At 33.8% G+C, this 26947-nt stretch overlaps 4 protein-coding genes across 4 annotated transcripts; 2 read left to right on the forward strand and 2 right to left on the reverse strand.

The window, feature by feature from the left end:
• Nucleotides 1–1755: 1755 nt before the first annotated feature.
• Nucleotides 1756–5821, reverse strand: Tsp_05693 (putative DnaJ domain protein). Its single transcript, XM_003371993.1, has 5 exons — nt 5433–5821; nt 5239–5372; nt 2742–3813; nt 2473–2685; nt 1756–2209 (listed from the first exon to the last, which is right to left on the reverse strand). Exons 1-5 carry the CDS (start codon nt 5819–5821, stop codon nt 1756–1758), a joined length of 2262 nt encoding a protein of 753 aa, XP_003372041.1.
• Nucleotides 5822–7012: 1191 nt separating this feature from the next.
• Nucleotides 7013–9338, forward strand: Tsp_05692 (solute carrier family 35 member E1). The gene is made up of 7 exons (XM_003371994.1): nt 7013–7091; nt 7172–7363; nt 7492–7535; nt 8427–8564; nt 8625–8738; nt 8799–9047; nt 9102–9338. Exons 1-7 carry the CDS (start codon nt 7013–7015, stop codon nt 9336–9338), a joined length of 1053 nt encoding a protein of 350 aa, XP_003372042.1.
• A 627-nt stretch (nt 9339–9965) lies between these two features.
• On the reverse strand, nt 9966–13265 carry Tsp_05691 (conserved hypothetical protein). Its single transcript, XM_003371995.1, is given in 6 exon segments — nt 9966–10142; nt 10161–10628; nt 10721–11107; nt 11145–12219; nt 12242–12336; nt 13122–13265. The coding sequence occupies 6 exon segments, from the start codon at nt 13263–13265 to the stop codon at nt 9966–9968; spliced, it is 2346 nt and encodes a 781-aa protein (XP_003372043.1).
• A 3477-nt stretch (nt 13266–16742) lies between these two features.
• Tsp_05690 (putative immunoglobulin I-set domain protein) lies at nt 16743–25943 on the forward strand. The gene is given in 31 exon segments (XM_003371996.1): nt 16743–16784; nt 16809–16931; nt 17145–17339; nt 17402–17516; nt 17674–18038; nt 18097–18288; nt 18354–18551; nt 18623–18859; nt 19148–19672; nt 19722–20036; nt 20094–20273; nt 20339–20488; nt 20754–20876; nt 21076–21439; nt 21550–21671; nt 21727–21780; nt 21951–22191; nt 22245–22378; nt 22444–22609; nt 22940–23103; nt 23167–23427; nt 23479–23682; nt 23710–23799; nt 23817–23897; nt 23947–24114; nt 24181–24514; nt 24634–24780; nt 25007–25225; nt 25287–25453; nt 25512–25750; nt 25781–25943. The coding sequence occupies 31 exon segments, from the start codon at nt 16743–16745 to the stop codon at nt 25941–25943; spliced, it is 6078 nt and encodes a 2025-aa protein (XP_003372044.1).
• Nucleotides 25944–26947: the final 1004 nt, after the last annotated feature.

Here is a 26947-nt window from a genome sequence, read left to right on the forward strand (position 1 = left end):
TGTAATTTTAATAAAAATGTTTTCCGCGAATGCATATGGGATTATAATTCGATGGAACAATGTATCGGCCATTGGCCATTGTCACTGAATGTACATTGTGTTGGCATTAAACGGATCAGTGAACAATGATGAACGAATTAATTAAATTGAAATTAATTGATTACAAATGGAAGCACAATGAAGAAATATTTTTTCAACTTCACATAGTCTTCAATGGGTTATTTTATTTTTTCCTGAACTGAGAACACATTCATTGAAGACACTAATATAATATATCCACTTAAATGGTATTAATGTTCACCGACAAAATCAAATTTAATTCAATTCAAATTAAACTAACGGAATTCAATAAATTTTTACTGAATCTTCACTGTAAAACTGAAAAGTAATTACTATATTTGTTCAAATAATTAATATGAAGTTCGTATTTTGGTTTTTTTAAATTTTTTCCCTATTTTTCAACACAGACAAGTTCCACGCTTTGATAAAGGAATTACTTCAAAAACAAGAATGCTAATTTTAACAACTTGCAGTGCAAAAAATCAAAATAATTATGTTAATTTCGTTATGAAAAAATATTCGTTACTTTCAGAAGAAACAGAATTGTACAACAACGTGGCAGGTCGCATAATGCAATGCACTTCGCAGTGGAAAATGCGCAAATCAACTTATTGGACCGTAAAAGATAAATTATTATACAGTACGAAAGTAGATATTCCAAATGTTTGATAAAGATTCAGTGAACTGTACTGTATTTCTGTAACCATATGTGCAACAGTAAAATTTCAATTCGAACATTAAAAAAATTTTTCAAACTACAATGCAGTACAAAATAATGAAATGGCACCACATTCATCAACTAACTAAATGATTTGGTGATTCATGAACCATAAAAATAATAAAAAATACAAAATCTGCTGGGCTATTTGCAAAAGCTTTTCGCTTGAAATCTACCAATGGTAAACAATTTTAAATTTAGTAATATCAGATACATTTAAAAAAATATAATTTTCTTCACATGCGCAGACTTTCAAAAATGGATAAATTTTCTGAAGAACAATGTCAACAATTTCTCGTGAAACCATTTTTCCTGCTTATTCTTATCGACATGGTTATAAGATATTGCTATTGCAAAAAGAGTTGCTGCAAAAAGCACTATTTTTTCACACAAAACAGACGACAGACAGTGTGTGTGTTTTGTAACTTTTCCATTCATTCCCAAAAATTCATTCAAATGCTTAATGTAAATAAATGTTTTGAAAATTAGATTTTGAAAGCACTTTCTTTTAGAAATATTTGCTATTATTCATGTTTTCAACTCCATCTACATCACAATCACAACGTCACAGAGGCAAGGTTTAATAAATCATCATTCTACACAGTACAACACGCATTGCAAGAAGGAAACTTTTCATTACATATCATTTCCGTTAACAAGCAAATGTTGCATTCATCTAAACAATTAATTATAAGAGCATATATAATATATATCTATGATGAACAACAATGAAAACAACAGAAGAAGAAGCCGCAATAACAAGATGATAATGATGTAAAATGAGAGAGAAACAACATCACACAAACAATGCAGATGTTGCACGTTTACAGTAAAAGTAAATTTAAGTAGTTGATATAAAAAATAAATAAATAAATAAATAAAATAAAAGCACGCGGCTTTCCACTGGTAAACAGTCAGTTGTAGACTGTGAACAGTAAAGAAATCACAAAAAAATAGAATAAAATAAAATTCACCCATCATTTCATCGGTGGCCACTCCGATATGTAGAATCGCTTCACCGAACCTTCGAACAGTCGATCAAGCCAATTCGGCAATCCTTGGAGTAATTCATCCACGTTGAATGTTCGCTTTTGCTTCAAAAACATCAAATGACGCTCGTTACGTCGTTCTTCCTCGCTGCTATCACTGCAATCACTTTCCAATTCCATCGACTGTAAAAATGCGGAATTACGATGACGACGTTGTCCAGAAGACGATGATCTAGACGATCCGGCAACCATACTGGCAGAATATTTTGGATGATATATCGAATAATATTGACGAAAACCGTTCAATGCCAACACTGTACCGATCACATTGCGACCATTTATATTTTCCAAATTACAATCTGCCACGGTCAATTCCAACAAGCGTCGAAACCAATTCAAATTCTTTTCCACCATCACATAGCCGAACATCAACGTTTTGTTTCTATCATATCGTAGAAATAAAAATGTCAATAATTTTATCAATTTCCCCGTATATAAATACAAATTTTCTAATAACTAACTTTATATGATAAAAATTTATCGTTCATTTCCTCAATTATTGCAAATTCAATTCAATTCAATTAAAATTCAGACTACTGATGACAAGGAGGAAATAATTGTTTTTTTGTTAGCCAAGCACAACTGTTGAGCATAATTTAAAGTGATAAAAATAAAATTCAAAAATAAAAAAAGAAACAAACTTACTGACGCCATGGCCAAATCATTTCACCAAATTGTTTGAGCAGAACTGATTTACTTTCTTGGTCACAGAGAACAACCAGCGTTCGAAAACCAGGCTTCAACAGGCGAACCATTCCAAAATAAGTCTCAGCGCGCAGTTCGTTGAGAAGTCGATTGATGGCAACTGATTTTTTCACACTATTACGGTTCGAATGTGCCGAATTATCACCAGTACTACTAAAAATTGTGGTATATTTAAAAATTATATAATCACAAACGTAAGTGCAACTTACACTACGTAATTGAGCAAGCCTCCAAAAATGAACATTATGGCAATTGTGGCAAAAACGGACACTATTGGTAATACTTCTTCTTTGGATACTTGATAGTAAAAAGATCTGACAGCTTGGATGAGATTTTTGGCCAATCTTTTGTACAAACCCGGTCCGTTTTCATCACGAAACGGCAATATCGTCACCGGACCTTTGAAACGTTGCCGATGCTTCAATGCCAAACTAATTTCCACTTTGAGACGTTCCACCGAACGATTGGCTGCCGGTTCCAAGCCACTCCATATGTTGTCCAAAAGGCGGATCCACAAATTCGATCGAGTTTGACGCCAAATCAACACGACAGATTTCGAATCCGAAGGGGTAGGGGATTTTTTCAATTCAATCGACTGGACAAAATTCGCCTGCAAATCTTCATAAACATACGCATAGACGACTCTCGACGTTGGCAGAGAATCTTGAAGAAGGTGTTCACGCAAAACGTCGACGTGACGCTGATCGCCGGCACCACTGTTCACTATGAGAACAACGCAGAGTGTAATTTGCGGACCAGTCGGACAAACTGCTTCGTAATGAAACTGAGACGACAGTCGAGGCAGACGAAGCAATTTGTACTTGTCCATCATTCGATTCAAATCCACCATCGGCTGCAAAACGCTGAACGAAATTTCTGGCTTTTCCGAAGCATCGTTGTATATGTAAAATTGATCAACTTTGCTGCCAGAGTCCGACTGGATATAGGCAAATGAGCAGAATTTTCTGAAGCGAAATGCCAACAACAGCATGCGCAAGCGTACGTTGCGCTTTTTACCGTAAACCAGCACAGCAACGTGATTTTGCGCAATAGCGTTGGAACGGAAACGCTTGATCGAATTCAACTCGTCCGTTATTGGGGTGAACAAATCCGATGGCAACGACAAACGAGCGAACTGCAACACATTTTGCACATTCAAATTCAAAGCACACCTATAAGCTCGACCATCGACAACTGCCACCAAACCGGGAACACTTCGGACCGGAAGTCGATTCACCAACCCAGTCTGGTGTACCGCATTTACCGTACCAATACCATATCCTAATATTTAAACGAACTTGCATTACGTAAAAACAAAAATTACTCCAACAATAATCATCACTACATCACACGATTGTCAACAGAAAAAAAACAATTCAACTGAATAATATTCCAATAATAAAAATCAAATGAGCAAAAACAAGCTTTTCTGATCGTTTTTATTCGTATTTATCACTTTGTCACTTTTCCTGTATTCAATTTCATGTAATCAATAATATTACAGTATACCATAGTACTTAATTACATCTAATTATACAATAAAAAAAGCAGCAATCAATGTGGAAATCAAAAAAGTTAAAATCCTAAATATTTCTAAAATCATAAATAAAAACTGCCCAACTTATGACACCATAAACAAAGAAACATTACAATACTTTGAAAATTTCACCTTCCAATTCCTGAATTACCTCATAGAATATTTTTGCTGTAAAATTCTCTTCTCACACTCTATAGTAATTCGAACCTCAAACAACACTTGTAAACAACTCAAATTATCAGAACAAAATCGAACAGCTTATTCAACTATTGACTCTACATTTAATGTAATTAAGAAAAGCTACAAATTAACATCATTAAGTAAAATACGTTCGCATTTAAACATCATCATCATACCTTCAAAAGAACCATTGAAAATTAACTACACGTTCGAAGATATTTAAAGCACCAACATTCTTTAACTTTAATTTTTGATCAAATAATAATAACCTAATATCTGAAGAATGGAGAATTTTACTGTTAACTTTATTTCAACACAACTCTTCTTATCATAAACCAAACATTACGCTGTTCATTTTCAAACTACATTAATCATGCTCAAACAACAGAAATATAAGTAATCAAATAATAATAGATGATTTTGATCAAATAACACAACTAACTAACCTCAAAATATTCAAAACAAAATATGCATCGCAACGCGACGTAAAATAAAATTGTTCAAGCGGCCAGTAAAATTTATAACATACTTCAAGTTAAGAAAAAGCATATCAGTTAATCGAAACTAAATCATTACTAACAACTATTAAAATTAAATTATATGACCATTCGCTCATAAATAAAAATACAATCAATATATTACATACATTCGGTAATGCACATAATTCCTACATTAGCATATTCTTAAAAGCTGACGACTGAATTTAAAAAAATAAGCGTACACTTATTTGGCTATTGATTACTTATGAATAATTGAAAGGGTCTATTTATAAAATTAATACCAAATTTAATACACAGATTTCTCGCAACTGAATATAAAAATCAACGAAAAAACATATCTAAGTAAAATATTCAAATCATCACTGTTAGCATAGCTATAAAGAAGAAACTATGAATAAACACCAAAAACTCAAATAAAAAAATTGGTACCATGAAGTTTTATCGTATAGAAAAAAATTATTTTAAAATACCAATTAAATTTAAACTTACCAGTTGGTTCCAACTCAGAAACAATCCTTTCAAACGAAGGTTCAAATTCGATAGATGCAAGAACAAAATCGGCATAAATGAATAATAAAAATGGTTGAGTAGCGGAGGATGGCAAAATTTGTTCTTCATAATTCCTGAAAAAACAATTGTTACGCTGATGCTATATATGAAAAACACACAAAAATTTTTTTTACCATAAGTCAACCGTATATTTGTAGTAACTCAATTGTTCGCTGCCATAATGAAAGAAGGGGAATGAAAACGATCCAAAGCCAGATTTATAGTGCATTGGTCCAACATCATCTTCAGATTCTTTATCCCAGCCGTACATGTCATAATTTTTACGGCGTTTTGGATTAGAAAGCAAATTATAAGCTTCGTTTATCTCTAAAAACTTCTGCTCGGCGTTCGATGCTTTATTCTTATCCGGATGCCAACGTTTCGCCAGAGTTCGATATGCTTGACGAATTTCTTCAGGTGTTGCAGATCTCTGCAGCCCTAATGTTGTGTAAGGATCCAATTTACATTCGTGTAATTTGACCAAAGAAATTAAAATAAAAATCCAAACTAACGGCCGCATCATATCTTCGAAGATCGTACTTGTCAAGCTGTTTTGAAGTACAGTATGCTACATGAACTTGAGCATCATATTTTTAATTTGGTAAGTGAAAAAATTAATTACAACATAAACATGCAACAATTTGCTGAAAACTTATTATTATTTATAATATACTTGATTTATTAACTAATTACGTGATACTCATGTTGACTTCACGCAACTTGCTTACATTTTTTGTGAACCAAAAAAACATTAAAATTGAAGATTTCAAAGTTAGACATCTTCCGTCTTATAATTTAAAATTCTGACAAATGAGCATATTCTGTTCCTTTAGTTTAATTTGTATTTTTTAATTTATTTTTTCTTAAAAAATCGAGCACTTACATAAATTGTAATTGTTTTTTTAAAATTTCTTTCTGCATGAAAACGTGTTTACAGATATTTGGCAGTATTTATAACTCATATTTGATAACCGATAGTATTTCAAAACGCAGCTGTCAAGCTAAGACTAAAAGAAATAATTCACATAAACAAATATTTTGCACTTTACTTATTGTTTCTTCTTTTATTCGAAGCCAGACTATTGCACATTATCTGTTTTTTCTTCCGGCAGAATTTGGCATTTCTCTTAATACTTAATTTGTTGTTAATGAATGCTGCAGCTGATGAGACATCTGTTATGAGGCTAATAACGATTTCCAGAGATCAACAACTATTTTGCGGCGCAACTGATGCAATTATTTAAATGTCAGTAGTGGCTGCTCGAAATAATCATCAATATCAAAGATGGACAAATATAAACAATATTTGAAGGAACAATAAAATGTCATTGACACTTTAAGACATTAATCTATTATTGCAACATTATCATTAACAGATTAGAAAATGCTGAAAAAATGAAGAGAAACGTCATATATATTTTGTTCAGTTAATTATTAGTTTCAGTTATTAGTTTATTATTATTACTATTATTGCAGTTATTAGTTTACTTTTCATTTCGAGTATTAGTTATGGTTAAGGTCTTTTTATTAGTTACATCAATTTCGAATGCTTTGAAACAGTTACTTGCTCTACAGCACTTATATTCATAAATTTTAATAATTCATTCAAATATTCCGTGCATATCCTGAACATCTGAACATTACCAGGAAAAGTTCAGAATGAAGAAAAGTAAATTGTACTTGATTAGTTAACAAAATTGTTTACTGTAGACATATGTTCAACTGTTTTCAAGTAAAGTACAGATGTTGCGCTGTCGGGTTAACTTTGGTGTTATATTTCTATGCTTGCTATGGTATGCTATTAGCACCACCAGCAATATTTTGAATAAAGTTATTTTGCAAAATTTTCCTTTTCCTCTGACCCTAACTACAGCTAGTATTATTACTACATCAATATATTCCATTCCTGTTAGTCGACGAACTGCATCAGCTGAGCAGTTTTCGAGATCTCTCAATCACAAGCAGTTCTTTTTCATGGTAGTACCACTAGCCTTTGGGAAATTGATTGCAGTTTCTTCATCTTTCGTCAGCTTGTACAAAGTACCAGTTTCTTATGCTCACACTGGTAAATTTCCCCTATCAATGCTAACATAATTCGTTTGAAAATGAATACAATTTTTTACTTCCATTTGGATTGGGGTTTTGTATGTCATGTTCTTTTTTTAGTGAAAGCGACAATGCCCATATTTTCAGTAGTTTGCGCTCGTTTTATCATGGGTGAAAAGCAAACGAAATTGGTAAGTGTAAGCCGGCTGGTAATTGGCTTCTTTTCCTCGGTAACGTCAAGTGGTAGGATCGCAGCAATGCATTTTGCGCACCCTGTGCAAGTTTCCCATGTTAGGAACTTGATGAGAACTTACTGAGTTATTCATCTTTCTTTTTCAGATCGTAAATTGCATATTTTTAAGGTGTGGCAATTGAAATCACTTGCCTTGACTCAGAACCACGAATGAAGTTATTATCGTAATTTGAAAGTCGTTGCCAAGAACATTTAATCTTTAGGAAGCAAATTGCATGATTTTCTATTTAGTCCCGATTAGTAGTTCCGATTCAATTAGTTAGACAAGCGTTTTCCACTCATTGTCATACAAAATGAATAATAACAATAGATAGATTGTTGTTTAAACTGGTACTTTTTCAGTTCATATCCTTTGTTATGAACAAAAAATGTTTTTCATAACATCCTGATGAATGAACTTGTTTTCAGAATTTGTTATATGTATATGTACAGTTCAGGTACTGAATATGTAGCAGTATAAAAGCGTGTATGCGAGCTTCGTTGAAGTTCGTAATAAACAAAAGTTATATTACTGCATATATCTTTCTGTTAACTGTTAAAATATAATCTTCGAATGATACACGTTGATGTTGTTGTACTACAATGATTGTATCCAATGACCTCGCTCTAGATTTGTACAGAGGAGAAAGACATGGTCATTTCTTTTTGCATTCATGGTTCACGTCGTCAACCATTACTTAAATGTAGCGATTATATATTAAGTTGCTGTAATTTATTCTTCTATGAAAACAGTTTGCTCTGGCATAAAAAATTATGAGAAAGCCAAAACCGTCAGTTGCACAAGCAATTTCACAAATATAAGTCGAGCTTTCATCATACGTACTTTCAGATATACATGTCGTTAATTCCAATTCTGCTGGGAGTGATGATTGCCACAGTTAGTGAAATGTCATTTAGCGCCGTTGGTCTTTGCAGTGCCCTTTGTTCAACATTTACATATGCACTGATGAATGCTTATGTTAAAAAGGTATGGTATCTTGGTTGCATTATCTTTTTTTCTTCCACAAATAAAAAATATAAATTTCAGGTGATAAAAGACACAGGTCTACATCATGTTCGGTTGTTAGGTTTGATTGCCCAGACATCATGCATTTTGTTATTGCCCGTTTGGTTGATTATTGATGTTTCCAGATATGGAATTGTAAGTTTACAGAAATATCGCAATTTACCTGTTCAGAAAGGGCAAATATCCCATTTACAGGTGGAGGTGGGCTTTTCAAAGCTTACTGTATGCTGCCTCGTGAGTGCGTCAGGGTTTTTGAATTTTGCACAAAACGTTTGCACATTTTCGTTGATCAATCAACTGTCCGTACTCAGCTACGCGATTGCCAATGTCACAAAACGAATAATTGTGATCAGTTCGTCGTTGATTACATTGAAAAATCCGGTGACGCCGGTCAACGTTGGTGGAATGCTGCTTGCTGTTGTCGGTGTTTTCGGTTACACGCAGGTTCGCACAATTCAAATGGTGTTCGTTGAATTTCTATTTGCTTTTCATTCATAGGCAAATCAGTTGATGAAATCCGAATTGTCCAAACTGCCGTACAACATTTACAACGTTAACGCCAATAAATCACTAGCGGCGGTAGATATGTGGCCGTCGGATACGAATTTGCATCTAGAAAATGGAAATAATAACGATTTGGAAAGAGGTTTCAACTATGCAAATATCCTACGCAACGGTGATATCAGCAGTAAAGGAAATGTCCATCTTAATTTGGGAATACCCGCATCTTATTGACTATTATTTTTCAACAATGGTGGTCAATTTGAGACGAAGCCATCCATTCCATTTTATGAAAAGAGAGAATTATTGTTGTTTGTTCAATGGTTTTCTTTTTTTTTTACAAGTCGTCATCATCACCATCTGTTATTTGTTGAAGCTGCTTTATGATTTTATAACAAAATTGGAATAAAAAACAATTTTCTTTATGTTCCTCCATTCGATTATTACTAAACTAAAAGAAATATCACGTAAATACATACACACACACACACAGCTAACTAACCATCTACTTTAATAACAAAAGTCATGCAGCGCTTTGCAATGAAATAACCTTTGAAAGAAAAACAGTTATTTAAAACATGCTATTACAATGTATAGATTAAAAAAATGTGCTTTTTTCTGCAACTTGAATTCATCATGAAAACAAATGCAATCTCAATTTGATGGATTTGAAGAAACATGCAACAAAACTGCATTCCACAACACAAGTGTACATTATTTTCCAATTCACTTTTGAATAGTCATTACATAACAATATTATAGAAAAAAAAATTCATTTTATTAATACTTTATTTTCTTAACTTACCATTCAGAACAACATTAAATTGCAATGTGCAAAATTGATTGAATTCATTCATTCATTCATTCATTTTCATGACGAAATGCCTCCGAGAAATTCATGCAACAAATCAACAATAAGCGGATAAGTTGGTACGTATTCGGCTTTGTCTGCTGCAACTGTTGACTTTGCATACGCTTCCAAACTACCACTGAGAAATAATAATCTGTCCATTTCGTCAGGATGCGTTTCAAGCCATTCTAGCAACAACAAAAAACCAAAAGAATTATTTGAGTTCGACGTGATACGGATGATACAATAAAACGCTCACCAACATATCGACAAACAGTCCAACGCATAGAATCATTCGGCGATGGCAAATCCGAATGACTCATCGATATCAGCAAGTGCAAAATCGAAGAAGCTGGCAAAATATCTTGCCATTCAGAGCGCAATTGGACCACTTCGTCTGGTTTTTTCAACAACAGAGGTCTGAAACACTGCAAACGCTGGTAGGACAATCCCAAGCTGCTCAAATTGCAGCACAACGGTGTCAAGGCGAATTCGAGTTCCGCAAAATCCGCGACCAACATCAGCCGGTGATCATCGTCTTGAATTCTCAACAAGCTGACGTGAAGTAGAAACTGATCGCACGTTTTGACGGCTAACTGCTTTCGAAAATTGTTCATCAAATCTGCACACTCGTACAGTGACAAATAATCCTTGTTTATGCGAGCCAAAAATGCCTGAAAATCCAAATTCATTAATTTGACAATATTTCTCTATAAATGCAATTGTTGTACATAGAAAATATTGAATAAAATACAATGAAAATCACCTGCAATTCTCGCATGTAAAGCGAAGCAGATTTCTTTCGATGAATCAAAGCAGTAAAATCTTCTTGATGCATCGTATTCAAAATGGCGGCAATGGCACTTTCAACAGATTGACAAAGCGGTCGAATAGCCTGCTCCATAACAGTATCAAGATGACGCAACGAGTCTTGGATGATGTTTGCAATTGCGGGTGCATTTTTGGAAGTATTTTTACCAAGCAAACAGCTCAATTCATTGCTCAAATGATTCATATTGTTCACTAAATGGCAATTTCGAATTTGCGCATGATTCGGCGAATCGATCACTTGTGTAGCCAAACTATCAACACGAATTAGACGTTCACATTTGGCCGCAAACAGATTCACTGCTTTTGAAACACTAATCCAAGCCTGTGCAAATTGGAACAAAAAGCTAAAATTAGCAAACCCATGAAAAGCCCAACGACAAAAAATACTGCACCTGTTGAAGCAGTTGCACATCGACACAACTGGGTTCAATTATTTCGTCGACAGTCTGCATCACATCAACTGCCAAATGGTTGTTGGGGTAGATTTCACTTTGGAACGTTTTGTGCACAGATTCTACCAAACGATTCAAGCAGAACGAATTGTACGCAATTTCCAACGAGGCAAAAGCGTTTCGAATTATTGCATACGGGCCAGTGGATTTGGTCGAAGTTGGACCGTCGTCAGCGATGGCGAAGGTCGAATTCAAAGATTGGACAAAACGTGGACAATCGTCCCTGAGTGCGTGAATCAATACCGTATCCGAGGCCAATTTCGTGCGCAAAATTTCCGCTAACTTGTCGCATAATGTGAAAACTAGCCGACGACAAAGTTCCTTCACAAATTGGCCGGACGAAGCTGTGCGCATGTTGGTTCCTTTGACGGTGAGCAAAAATTCCGCTTCCGAGTTCAAACGTGCAAAAAGTTGGAATATATATTCCAAATTGGACCACAAGTTCGACTGCACCGCCGACACGGACAGAGATGGGAACAGAACCGTACCAGGAGTGTGGCGCGCTTTCCCATCGTCCCCTGCCGGCGTCACTTTCAAACTAATCTTATCCAGAGCTGCGTTCAACTCTTTGACCAAACTGTCGCAGTACTGTTGAACTTCACCCTCGACAATGTCCAAATTCTTGAATGTCATCAGAGCTGAACAAACAGAAAATGCATCTTTCTCTTTTAAGCCGATCTGAAACAACTGTTCACCCTTTTCAATCATCTCAGCACGCAGATGGGGCAACGTTTGTAACGAATTTTGCAAAATTTCTAACTTTTGCAAATCTTTATTATTTTCTAAACGTAACGCATCCTTCAGTAGCGACGAACGTTCGACAATATCATCTTCATTTTCCAGTCGTTCAAATACCATTAGCAAGTCGATCAAATCTCTCATCAATTGAATAGCGCTTGTCAGAATAGTTTGCTTGTCGATTAGCTTTTGCAATTCCCCATGTACGACCGCAATCTCTTCACCGCATTCAGTAAATTTGCCCCTCAAATCGAACAACGAATTACAACAAACGCTCACGACGTTTTCTAAACTGTCCATCGAAACCGCCTGCAAGCACAACGTGTCGTACTTTTTGGATATCTGCAAAAAGAAAACCCCTCTTATGTTAAACAATCAAATATAACAATACATCAGTAATAAATTGTTGCGATGTAATGTGCTTTATTAAATATCATCGAATGTACAAGAGAATTTTTCAAATAAAGCATCATTCGTGACATTCAGAAAATTGAACTTGCAAATCATTAATGCATACAGTAGAACTGTAAAAATTTATTTTGAAAAAAAGCATCAACTTTTCGAAATAAACTTATATTCGAATAGTATGATGAGTAAAAATTTTGCCGATCACGGCGTGAAATACAGTTAGCATTATGCTAATTAATGATGAGAACTGTCAATTACAAATTGATATAACATATCATGCATCGACAAAATATAACTGTTAAAACACATTAATATGTAATGTTAATACAGAGTAGTTCGACAAGAAAAATTAAAACAAATAACTGCAATTCAATTTGTACAAAATTGTTTTTTGGAGAAAAAATTATAAAAATTACTCTGCTGTATCTTCTTAATAATCAACGATAAAAACTGTCAGAACAGAAATCAAGTTCAACCGTTTCAAAAAAAACAAACAATGTCAGCAACTAAATTGAGGCAAATGCACAAAGGGAATCATTCTTTTCGATGTAAGAAAATTGCTTACGTTGGAAGTCTATTAATCTTTAAACAGTGCTACTTTACTTAGAAACAAATTCGAATTTTTAACAAGAATTTTGCTTGAAAACAAAAGCTTAATATAAAAAACAAAACTGAATTAAATTAAAATGATAATGAAATTTATAAAGTTTACTGATAATCAAGAAGTGGGATAATTACCACATTTCTGAGTTTTTCTTCAACTGCTTCTTTTTTACGACTTAGTTCAAGTCGGTATTCTAAACGTTTCTCAATGCTGGACCAAAGTTTATCTTCAGAATCGAATTTCTCATAGATTTCAAACTGAGAAGATGCATTTTCCATGATGATCCAATTAACACTGAGCAATGCCACTGTCAGTATGGAGAAAATCAGGTTCAATATAAATATAAAGTACAATCTGTCAAACAAAAAAGAAAAAAATGTATATATTGAGTTTATTTTTGATTTACTTTATTAATATAACTTTATTTTTATAATTTCGGTACAATTTTACGTGACTAAGAATTTATGGTGAATGATGTTTAAAAAAGTTGCGAATCGTAAAGAAATGGAATTAAATTAAAGTAATAAATTTTATGAAATTGTCATCTCAATAAATACATATTCAAAACAGCAATATATTATGTACAGCAATTGCTTATATTATAATGTATAGTAATGAAATACATAAAATTGCGTTGCCCTTCTTTGCCCTTACATGAACTATGAGAAAATATCAAAAACAACAGCTATTAGAAAGAAACAAAGCTGAAAATAGCTTAGCAATACTTTTACGTTGCAAATTCTTAAAATGAACGAATGATAAATGTACGTATGTCAAATGTATAATACACATGTACTAAAATAAATGCTAATATAATGGATTACTTTACTATTCGGTCAATTGTGTAATGAAATGAATAGGGGTAAAATAAACGGTCAGTTACATTTGCACTTGGGCTTGAACATGGGCGTTGGCATCGATAAACAATCAATGGAGGCAGGTGTACTTGAAACTGCATTGAATGCAACAGCAAATAATAAAGAGGAAATCACCTTACATATTCAAATTTGACAATTTAATCAAGCGAAGCTATACATTTCATTATTTAGGGCGTTTGAACTTGCGGAGGAGACAATTTACATTATCAATTTTGATTGATTCATTGTGAACAAAGCTCGTTACACAAGCAATAAGATTGTAACAATGCAACATGAAAAATTTTCAAACATATTTTCGTCAACAATGCTTCACTAAAGTTGATTGTAGAAGTTTTGAAAACAAAATTCTTCACTACTGCACTAGCAGTTTTTAATGCTTTTCAGTGCTGAGAACAACAGAAATTATCAATTGGTTCCTTAAGCTGATAAAAACTGAACTAATAATTCGCAGGGCTTTTATTTTTTAATCTTTGAGTATATCATCTCAAAGAAGAATTGTTTGATGAATAATAAATATATATTTTTTTTGATAAGTCGCTTTTTTTAAAATATATATCTGGGAAAGAATTTTAAAAATATAAAAAATGAATAAAAGCAATAAGCAAACAATGATGTAATAATAAATTGAAATTGATATGTTGAAACGTTCCATGTTGTAAGAGAATGTGTAAAAAAAATTCGTGTAGCTGTTGCATGTTTGAAAGAAGAGATGTAAGCAGCTACTCGAATAATGTACACAAGCTATTCGAACTTATTGTTATTACTCTTTTTAATCATTCCATTTCCATGCAATGCTTCATATAAAATCCAATATTGGATATTGTTGTTTATTGTTTTATGTGTCAAATGAAATTTAAGATAATTTTTAAAGTATGAGTTTAAATTTTTTTTCTTATAAAATAGTACAGTTTCATAAATTATATTATTCGTAAATATGAAATGAAACTGAAATAACAGAAGGGTTGTTAATTGGTGAAATTTGAACAAAGTATACACAACAGCTAGAAGAATAGAATTCGATTATATGCAATAAATAATTAATGAAATGCATTGTTGGATTTTCATTTGCAAAAACATCAACAGAAATATGACGATGACGCTGTTGGAGGGTGATTCAGTGTAGAAACAATTTGATGCTAGTGTTGCTGGTGAGGTGATAAGGTGGAAGCATTCCAGCGAATTGGAATTGGTGCGTCTACTTTTCAAACGGGATGCGGCATTTATTTTTGCGTACGTTTGAAGAAATGCTGCCGTGTGCTGTTTGATTTTTCGTATATATATATATATATATATATATATATATAAATGCAGTGTTGAACAGCTGCTTTCAGTCGAGCTGCTTCTTTCAGCATTATTAAATGTGCGTTTGAGCGGAGAGGCCTGAACGCAGATCTACGCGAGCCGAGGCCGCCGTCGACGGCTACTCCATTGCTTACGCTTTCGGCGGAGCTGTTTTCCACACAAAAAAGACACCAGAAAACACCGAACGAACCGAAAGCGATCCCACAAGCACACTCAAATAACGAACGACTCACTGTTTGATATTCAAACAGGATACAGTATACTGAAAGGTTGGTTCTGCTCTGGTTTTATTCATATTTTTTGGACTGGTAAAAAAACAAATGGATCCCAATTCATACAAAACTGAACAAGAAAACAACACGTCATCCAGAACATCGACAACTACCATCAGCAGCATTGCTATAAAAGCCGGTGAAACGACACGTTTAGTTTTGGCAGTGCTACAAGTAAGCTTTTGTTCAATTTTCACTTTCACAAACGAGTCGCTTCTTTTAGAAAAAAAAATTAAACATATATTTTAATCTAATCACAATATTCTACATTAAAAACTTTAGCTATGAAAAAAAAACTGCTCAATTTTATTAATGCTATGCTGATCAAAAATCTGCTGCTTCTGCTGTCATGTTCTTTTATCAGTTTAATCCAAGCGCTCAGCTTCTGAATGTGAATATTTTGAACTGCTTGTTTACTTTTTAACTGAACAGCATTCAAAATTAAAAATTTACATTTTCATGAATTTTCAAGTCAATATTTATTGTAATTTTCATTGCTAAGTTACAGCGTTGCAAAGTTTAAACAAATTTATGAACAAAGTGAAAAAGTGCTCAAAAATAAACAGGAGAATGTATTGCATCTGAATAGCATATTTTCTGTACTAATGTTTTCAATTTTTACTCGTTCCGGAAATTGTTGATTGAAGAAGCTGCTGCTGGGAACTATTTAAACTACACAGCTAGCTGCGTAGCACGCCTTTGATTGTCAATAATTAATCAAGCATATGTTAACAAGGCGCGGGCGATTCTTGCATTGTTCTACTATACTACTTATTGTTTGTTGCTTGCATATTCTCTGAAGCTGTGCTTCTCTGAAACTTTTCCCCGTTACTCATTGAGAAGCTCATAAAAAACGACCACACATACGTACGCATGTACGCACACACAAACAATTTAAAATTGTCTGATTTGTCTATACGAATTTTAAATACCTCCTTCAATTAATAGCCTGAAGTGTAAAACTAAGCAACTGAAAACATCGCGATGCTTTATTCTTTAATTAAAACGTCATTTAATAATATCCAAGTCAGATTAAAAAATATTAAAGTTTCAAAATGGATTCTGCTATTTGGATTTCTTTAATGGATAATTGCATTTTGAAACATTTTACAAGATTATGATCAACTGTTGCTTAACTTTTATTCAGCATTGATCCCCTTTCAAAGCAGCATATTTTTTGTTAAAATTTACTCAATTTTAACACTTTTTAAATGATTTTTATAGAGTCATATTTGATTAATGATCAACTGATTGATGTTAAATCAATTTCAAACTGAATGAACATAAGAAAATGAATAAAACGATGACATCGTTCTTGGATGTCCCAAAAATATTGATGCCCAAAGTACAATTTGTATGCTAATTTCAGAGCGGTGATGACATCCACATTGAAGTAGACAACATGGTACCATCCATGCTTGATATTGGGCAAACTTTCGAAGAAGCAGCAAAATTACAACAGCAGCATTTGGAACTTATCAAGAAATTGCAGGTACATGATAGAAATAATAAGAATAACTTGTCGCTTTATTTGAGCAATACTTTACAAGTATAGTAAATTGGAATATTAATTTTTTAAACAGTTAATAAATTTCATTAGAGATTTTTGCTTGAATATTCGAAATGTATTTCTGTTGATGATTATCACCATTAGTTATTTCCATTATGGTATTTTAAAAATTGTAATTGCACCTGTTTACTATAGGCAAAGCAAAGCAACATTGAAGAACTTTTATCAAAAGCGGATTCATTAGTTGCTCAGAAATCTGGATCTGAATCAATTGTGTACGAAGCGATGGCTGACAGTCTTGGCACTGCATGGAAGGATTTAAATAAGCAAATTCAAATTCGAGCTCAACTGCTTGAACAAGCGGTCGAGTTTTATGGATGGGTGAACAAGGTATTATTATTATTCAGTGTTTTCTTATCACTTATGTTTATACATGACTTTGCATTTTTCAGTTTCATGAAATTGCCGACCTTATTGAACATTTCTACTCGAAATTGTCAAATACGGATATAAATCAAGAAACGACAACGCAAAAATTAATCCACAAACATGAAAACATTTCCACAGGTAATTTTAAAACTTTTTACAACAATAAGATTCAATTCTTTTGTTGCATGTATTGTATCCTGCAGTTTTTTATCTGTGCAAATTTTGAAAATCTATAAAATTAAATGTCGTATTTTCTTTTTAATATTAATCATCAACTGAGATTAAATGCTTTCAGAACTGTTAGAAACGTTGATTGATGTAATGACCTGCGGTGAACGAGTGATTGAAAGACTGCGTGAAGTGGGCCATTTGGTGCAAAATACCGAAAGGATTAGAGAAACGTTGAATGCATGCGAACTTGTGGAAGATGCAATGCTTCGCGCTGGGGAACGTGCTCAAAAGTTGAACGAAATATGGGAACAAAAGAAGCTACACTTAGGCTGGTCTATTCAAGCAAATCATGTATTTCAAAAGCTGAAAAAGCTGGAAAAGTGGGTAAAGGAGAAGCGTGATCGACTTCGTAAAGACGATTTGGGTGATTCAGAGATGTCCTCAGAGTATTTACTCAAAGATTGTCTTGAAATTATGGAAGAAGCAAAGGTAAGGTGTTTTTTCTATATTATTATTAATATTTGTATTGAAAGTGGATCTCTTTTAGCCAATAAATGAATCAATGACAGAGTTGAAATGTGAGCTGGATCAACTTGTTGGAAAAGGCTACAGTGAAGCAGCGGAATTAAAGGCTGATTTGGAAAATTTGTCTCACCGATTCAATAACATATGCCAACAATTAGAAAATCGCAAACAGTTACTGCAGATGGCTGTTTGCTTTTTTTCATCAGCAGCAACTGTGAGTTATTGTCAAATTAAATATTTATAGAAAAGAAGACAATTATTTACTTTGTTTTATTTTAGGCATCGAAAGATTTGAATAAAATTGAACAAGAAGTGCGATCAATGAGTCTTTCAAAGCGTAGCAATAAATTTAGCCAACTCCAAATGGAACTGGTGGTTCGAGCCAACTCATGTGCTGGCCCTGCAATTGCCTTGGGCAGGACACTTTTGCAGAGAGTCAATAATTCTGATTCTGGCGTCTCCGGAGTCATTGCTAAAGTAATAATACCGAGGCTTTAAGCGATATTCCTACTGTGTAATTAATTAATTAATTAATTAATTAATTATAGGTGGAAGAGCTTGAAGAGCGATTGTCATTTATAAAAGGACTTTGTAAAGTTTACCAGGAAGAAACGGATGTGCGAGATCAGTTTTACAGTGATTTTATGTCAAAATACAATGAATTGTACAGCTGGCTTGTTGCTCGAAATGAATTAATGCAAAATACGTTTGCAACATTTGGAAGTACTCAAACCGCTGTTATGGATTTTCTGGACAGACACCGTCAGTTTAAAGTTGAATTTCAGGTAATTGAACTCTTATCCATTCAGAGCAAAACAACAAAGTATATAGTTACTTCACAAAATACTTTTCTGAGACTCTTACACAAATCTTTTACCTTTATTAATTTTGGATTATTATCTTTATGGTTATCATTAGCTATGATTTAATTAAAACGATTACACATTTTAAATCTATTTCTCTACTTGTCATTGAAATTGCTTTGTAAATATTTTTAAGACCAAGTGATTGGAATATCAAATCACACCATACGCTTATTGTTTCCATTGGCTTATTTCATAATTTTGTTGTAGAACAAGTATCCTAGTTATGAAGCATTTTTAACGGAATCAAGTCATATTAATGAACGTTTAAAAGAAGAATATGGCACGCAAATTCGTCAGCTATCATCTGATGTCCAATCATTGTGGAATAAATTGCAAACTGCGATCGAAATTCGTCTTAGATTAGGCGAAATCTTTCTAACATTTTTAAAACAAGTTGACCAATTGAAATTGGACTTAAATGGAATGAAGCTGAAGTTGAAATTCACAGATCTAGATGGCAGCAGTGTTATTGATAATCTCTGGCCAAGTGCCGTGCATGTGCAACAAGAAATACAAGAAACGGTGGAACGATTTGCGCAGGAAAGTTCATCACTATCTGGTGATCCAAACTTGGACGTGAAGATGTGCCTTGCATATATGGAAGCTGAAATGGCAAAACTGACTGAGGAAATGCGACTTATTGCTGACATGTTCAAGGAATACCAAGATCGACAAGCTCAAAAGAAAGACATCCTACAGAAATGGGCATCTCTAAAAGAAGACACGGATAAGGTTAGTACCCGGTTCAGTTATACAATTTTAAATATAAAATTGACTTTAGTTTATTGACTGGATAAAACAACTTCAACGGCAGGCAGCTGATTTGTTCTGTGTATTTGATGCAATGCCAAATCAAGTATTGGCTGACCATGAACAAATTTTGGAACGAATCTTGCCCCAAATGAAACAAGCTCATGAAGATCTTACATCTCGGCTGCTTAAATCTGAAAGTATTGCATCAAAAAGTGGCACTGATAGCAACTGCGAATTGGTAATAAGCCGTTTTGTTCAATCTCAACAGTTGTTGCAAAACGCTATTTACCACTATGAAGTTTTCTGTGCATTGACTACAACCTTTTACCGAAATTTGAGTCAGGTATCTTTTGTCAAAGACATGTTAATATAAATTGATGTTTCTAATAATAAGCTTTAGATTGATGAATGGATAGAAAAGCTTACCAGAGAATACGATGTATCACGAGCCCAAAGTGAGCATATAGATGTCATAGAACGTTGCTTATCAGACCGCAAAGCTGCTCTACAAACTTTGGGTGAACTCTTGTCAATGGTGAACAAAGAAGGCGAAGAAATTATGCGAAAAGCCAAACAACAGGTACGCTTTTTATAGATGAAGTCAATGAATTTATATTTTGTTTTGTTTCAATATTTATTTTTCAGAATGTACCAGCTGAAATTCGCAACGAATGCAAAAAAATTCGGCAGGTATTAGAAATAAGGCAACGTCGGTTTAAAGAACTAAGGGACTATGATACGCATTGGATTATAAAAGCAAAAGAGATACATGCTATACATGAAGAAATTGCACAGGTATGTATATATATATATATATATAATATTTTACCATTTTTCTCAATTATAACCGAGAAGGTTGTTACTGTGTACGTACTGAATTACACCACTAGATATATAAAATTTTCTATGCAGAGAAAGTAGCCAGTAATATAAAACTTCATAAAAACTGAAATTGATTTGTTGCGAAATTTCAATTTGAATCTTTTAATTATACAAAAATGTATGTAAATGATACAAATGAACGATATAAAGATGAAGAAAACAATATTCCTTATTTCAGGTTGAAAGAATATTATTAGACCTGCGCTCAGAATTAGATGATATTTGTCAGACTATGGCAAAACATCCGAAATTGTTTGAAAACTGTATCCGTGATTTTGACTCTTTCATGACTAAATTTAAGGTAAATAACTTTGACTTGTTGCAGTTTTAGCTAAATGTAGTTTGCGCAGTGAATTGTTGTTGCGCATTATGTGTTCAAAATTTCCATAAAAGCATTTGTCATTTAAACGATGAAAGCATTTATTTCTAAGAATATCATTAGAGATCATTATTGAAAACAACAAAAAATTGAACTTCATGTAACATAAATGCATTTCTAGATGACTGAAGACCGTGTAAGAAACATTTTTGCAAGATTAGAACTGGAACAATCTCTATCTCCTGATCTAGCAAATGATTCAAAACGATTACAAGATTTATGCTCAGAATTAGAGCGAGAGGTGCAACGTTTCCAAAAAAATCTTGCACCAGCTTCTACATACTGGAAACTTGTTGAAGAAACTGAAATCTGGATACAAGAAATTACTGAGTACATCATTGAAGTTAGACAACGGTCTGCACATTGCCGCACGGCAGAGCAAGTAAAACAATTGACTGATGATTTCGACCGTCACATTAAAGAAGAAAAAGCAAAACAAGAGGAAAGGCTGAACAAAATCAAAGAATCTGCGAAAATTCTTCACGGTAATTTTCACTAATAATAACATTTTATACAGAAGCCAAACTTGTGGAAATACAATAGTGTAGAAACTTACAAATAGAGAGCTATTAAAATGTAAATTAAACTTTTTTAGGTGAACAGTGGGATAATGGTATAGAACGTTATGTCAAGCAGTATAAAGAGATAATAGATTCCTTAAGCGTAGTAAAATCCCAACTTTCCGATCTGAAAGAAGAGTACATTAGAAAGGAAAAGGTTGGTATTATGTTCATTATCATTATCTGCATTGATCATTTGATGAAAATTGTAGGAAATTGCTGCATTGCAGGCACCGTACTTTACAAAATTGCTAGAAAGCACAATGGTAAAAGCATTCATTATTGATTTATTATTTACTTTCTATGATTGAGTAGCTGAAGCTTAATGGATTGGAATATCGAATTAATTAATTTCGTGAATTTGATTTTTATTAATTAGTTGCGCAATCTCAACTGTGCTTTGCTTGATTTTTAACAAATGCATTAATGTATTCAGGTACAAGAAGGTGATAAAGTAGAGCTAGTTTGTGAAGTTAGAGGTTGCCCTATTCCTGAAGTGGTGTGGATAAAAGAAGGTGTTGCTATTAAAGAAGACGAAATGTTGACCATTTCTCGCTCAGGAAACGTTTGCAAACTTTTAATAAAAGAAGCATCATCATTGCATTCTGCTGAATTCTCATGTCAAGCAAGCAATACTGCTGGTACCTGTACTACTAGCTGTGTACTGCAAGTTAAAGGTGAACTATAGTAGTATATTCTTTATAAACAGATTGATAACTTTATTATTCAGAAAAACCAAAAATTGTTTTGATTCCACCAGTATTTACTAAACCGTTGGAAAGTGCAACTATCCGAATTGGTGATTTTCATAAATTTAATTGCTATTATACTGGCTATCCTGCGCCATCAATTTCTTGGTTTAAGGTAAATGACTTTTGTAAAATACATCTTTGCCTTAACTTATATATCTATATATTTATTTATTTTAGAATGGACAACCAATATCAAGCAATGACAATTATGAAATTACCTTTTCTGAAGGACAGACTTCGTTGCTGATTAGAAAATCTACCAAACTGGACAATGCTGAATTCAGCTGTGTAGCTAATAATGAGGCTGGGGAAGCTACAACGACTTCATCGCTTTGTATTCAAAGTAATTCCATTTTTCATTTGAACTTTAAGCTGATTAACTACTCGTACTCGTGCTCAAACAAAAATAAAATGTTTCTGATTGTAGTAGAAATGAGTATGCTAGATCAGAAAGTAATCATATATGTAATCAATTTGCTGATTGATTGCAAACTGATTACATTTGCATTGCTGATGAAGTATAATGTACAGTAATAGGAAAATAAAGTGTAATGTCTATTCAAATTATTAATTTATTCTAGCTTCGTATTTATTGCAATTAAAATCTCAAAGATTATTTAAAAACTTCACTAATGAATTCCCTTATAAACAACTGTTGTTACATTATTTACAGGTCAGCCTGAAGGCAAGCCTCCAGTATTTATTATACCTTTGCAAGATTTGGTTACTAAAGCCGGTGATAAGTTAGTTCTTGAATGTCGTGTAACTGGTGAGCCAGTGCCACAGCTAACTTGGAAGTTCAATGACCACGTAATAGAAGCTGGAACTGATTTTGAAGTACAAACAACAACTGGTCCTCTTTAGAATTCACCTTTGTAATTTTGAGCTGGTTCTTTGTAGATTATTCATGATTCAGATATTGCTTCCTTGATAATAAAGCAATGTACACCGTTGCACAGTGGAAATTATTCAGTGATTGCGCATAATACAGCAGGGCAGGCTACCACAGCCTGCGTAATCAAGGTGACAGAGACGGTGACGGAGCAAAAATCACCGGAACATATCAAGCCTTATCTAGTTCAAGCTCTAAAATCAATCACAGTAACTGATAGTCTTCCAACTGAATTTTGTTGCGCATTCGAACCCAGTCGAGATATCAACGTATGTATCAGTGATACTGCAATTAATTGTAGCAATTATAATCGATTGTAGATTGTCTGGTACAAGGATGGTCAGCAGGTTAAACGAACTCCTCGTGTAGAAATGCTCCGTCAGGATTCACAATGTATGTTGCTCATTTCCGAAACGCGAGCATCAGATGCAGGTGAATACCGGTGTCAAGCTACAAATGCCGCCGGAAAGGCAGACACTCGTTGTTATTTAACGGTGCAACGTAAGTGGATCGCTAGGTTCAGCGTAAATTTCATTTTATATATTTTTAAGCACTCATTAAAACTCCATCAATACCGCAACCAGTCTATCAGCCTCCGCATTTTGTGCAAAAAATTAGCAACCAAACAATCATCGATGGTGGTAGAATTATGTTTCAGGTTAGAGCTGTTGGCATGCCAACACCTGACATTTTTTGGTACAAAGATGGCATGCCAGTTACAGCTGACCGCAGCATTCAGGTATTTGCCAACCAATAGCAAATTCTATGTCAAGTGAAAAATTTTGCAGATACTGAAAGACGAGTCTGGCTGGCATCGGTTGGTCATTGATCCGGTATCTAAGCATCACATGGGGGTATATAAAGTGGTTGCTAAAAATTCCGTAGGAGAAGCTTCTTGTGATGCATCTTTACAAGTGAATGATCGACCAATGCAGCTTTCGCAAACAATGACGAAAGTAAACGAGAGTTACATAATATGGAAAATAATGTTCAATTATTAAATATGTTTAATATTCTTTTAGACATCTACTGTGACATGTCTTGAAACCCATTCGATAACTACGAAAATCAGTTCACCGCCAACTATACTGCGTCCTTTGCAAGATGTTTATCAGTCTGTTGGTGGTTGCGTAATTCTGGAATGTGTTGCTGTTGGAACACCAAAGCCAAAAGCAACTTGGTTATTTAATGACGAGCCCATTAAAGCTGATCAATGGCATGAAATCTCTACATCTGGTGATAAGTACACATTGCGTGTGTCAGGACTAAAGCCAGATCAGTTTGGTAAATACAAGTTAGTAGTCGAAAACGAAGCTGGATATTCACAAACAGCAGCAAACATTCTGTGCGAAAAAGGTATGCTTTACAAATTATTTTTTTCTCACAAACTCTAGCTTTTTCTCTACATTGTTCTGTTTGTAAAAGTTGCAATGCAATTTTGCTAACAAAATATAAAATATTTTCACCATGTTCAGAAAAGAAGACTAAGATAAGTGAAGAAAAAGAAATTTCAATGTTAGCAGAGTCAGAAAGTACGGCACAACCACCGCATTTTGTTCAGCCACTTGTTTCTAGTATGGTAACAGAATCTGATAAAGTCTACTTTGAAGGAATAGTGCAAGGTAAGTTTTTTTTTCTTTTTTCTGTTTTCGAAACAAGGCTGGGTGTTAAAGCATAACCGTAAACGTAACATAAATCGAGCTGTGCGGTTACTTTTGTGACAAAACAAACAAACAAACAAACAAATTTCAAAAAACTGTTAGCCAAATAACAATAAACTGTGCACAAAATATTGTAAAATATTTATCCTCGTGATGCTCTGAAAGCATATCGTTACGCGGTTTAAAGCCGCTCTGAAAAGTAATCATGCAGGAATACCTAAGCCAAAAATAAGTTGGCTGAAAGATGGAGTTAAACTGGATGAAAGCAACGTGTCCATTAGTCAAAATGGCAACCAGGTACGTTGCTGCATTGAAAAGGCGACATTAGAAGATTCTGGCAGGTACACCTGTCAAGCCGAAAATTTGGCAGGAATAGCAATCAGCTCTGCCGTGCTTAGTGTGAAAGGTATTTAACTATTAAATAATGCTGAAATCAAATACTGAAAGTGAATTTGCATATTATCCAGTACGGGCTGTGGCGCCTGACTTTGTTCATCGTCTGGTCAGCTGCGAAAAAGTGGAAGGTGATGCCCTCCGTTGGGAAGCACAAGTAAGTGGCATACCGGAGCCACAAGTTTGTTGGCTACGTAACAACGAACCGATAAAAGACAGAACAGACATGCAGTTATTAGCAGTAAGTGCAAAATAAAAAATCTTAAATTCAGTTAATGTGGTAAGACGCATATATTAAGCTTCCTTGTGGCGTGCATGTTCTTCAAATGCCTTGCTTAAAAATCAGCGATGCGGCCAAATTCACTATAGTTGCTGTTAATTGTGCTGGTGAAGCTCGGTCTACTGCTGATCTACTAGTACGAAAGCAATCTGATGCTCCATCTGTGCTTGCACATCAAACTCGTGTCATTGAACAACGTGTAGAGCTTGGACAAGAAAGAATGGGCTATCGTGCTGGACCATTGACTCCAAATTCTATGTTTAAAATCTTTTGATTTGATTTTGGAAGTCAGGTGAAATTTATGTGTGCTTTTTATGAATGCATCTTGTTGCTTTATGCATTTTCTGTTTTACGGTTAATAGTGTTAGTACTCGTGATGTTCGGTATTTTTATTTCAGCTCCGGATTTACTCATTTTTACTGTTGCTAGTACATCAGCTGCATTGACGTAAATATATCACACACAATTTACATTATCTAGTAGAGTCGGTTGTTGGTATTCGATTTATTGCTATATCTCACATTATTTCTCAGTTTCGTCTATCTTTATTATTATTATTATTATTCATTCTCTTTCTTCTTTCTGCCTTTGTCTTTTTTAATATCTGCCTCTCTCTGTTCACTTTCTCTCATTCTATCGCTGCCTGGTAATAAATTGCCCAACTGGTACTGCTATACATAAGCTATACTACAGATCACCTACTGATGACCTCAAACAACGCCAGATATCACATAATCTACTTATTCAGTAAGATTATATTGCACATTGATGCAGGAAAGAAATATTTCATACTTTTATTTCAATTTTAGCAATTACAAAAGTTGAATACATGAAGAATGCAGAAGAAAAGCTACTGAAGAAACAGTTCAAGTCAACTTATTGATCATACGTTCAGATTTTATTTTATAGGAATGTCAGCTGAAAACTGTTTTTGACATTTTTGTGGGAGCGACATTTGAAGGCATCTATCTATCATCCATAATTTCAGTGAGATTGAACAAACGTTCAATGTAAAGAATTTTACTAAATCTATACGCTTAATCTTTGTTTAAACGCGAAACAAAAAGAGAACATGCCTTAATTATTTAAACTGATTTTAAAACCAATGCACACACTGCAGGAATAACTCGAAATAATATATATTACAAGGTGAAAAAGCCCCTGAAAAAAAGGTACTTGTTACGCACCTTTATCTACTTTGGAGTCAATAAAGTACCCGCAGTTGTTAACGCAACTGCTTTATTTGTCTTTGTGCCTGAGTTTAATGCAATTACGTTAACTTAAATAATTAGAAAATTAAAGTCATGCTAATCAGCAATAATGAAAGCAAAAATTACATGCAATATATTCTCACAATAATACATTTATTATTTAATAAACAAAAAATAAAATACTAATTCATTTATTATCATATTTATACTGTGTTGTCATTTATCTATTATGTTAAGAGAATAG

Source organism: Trichinella spiralis (assembly GCF_000181795.1).
Source record: "Trichinella spiralis strain ISS 195 chromosome Unknown Scfld9, whole genome shotgun sequence".
NCBI lineage: Eukaryota > Metazoa > Nematoda > Enoplea > Trichinellida > Trichinellidae > Trichinella > Trichinella spiralis.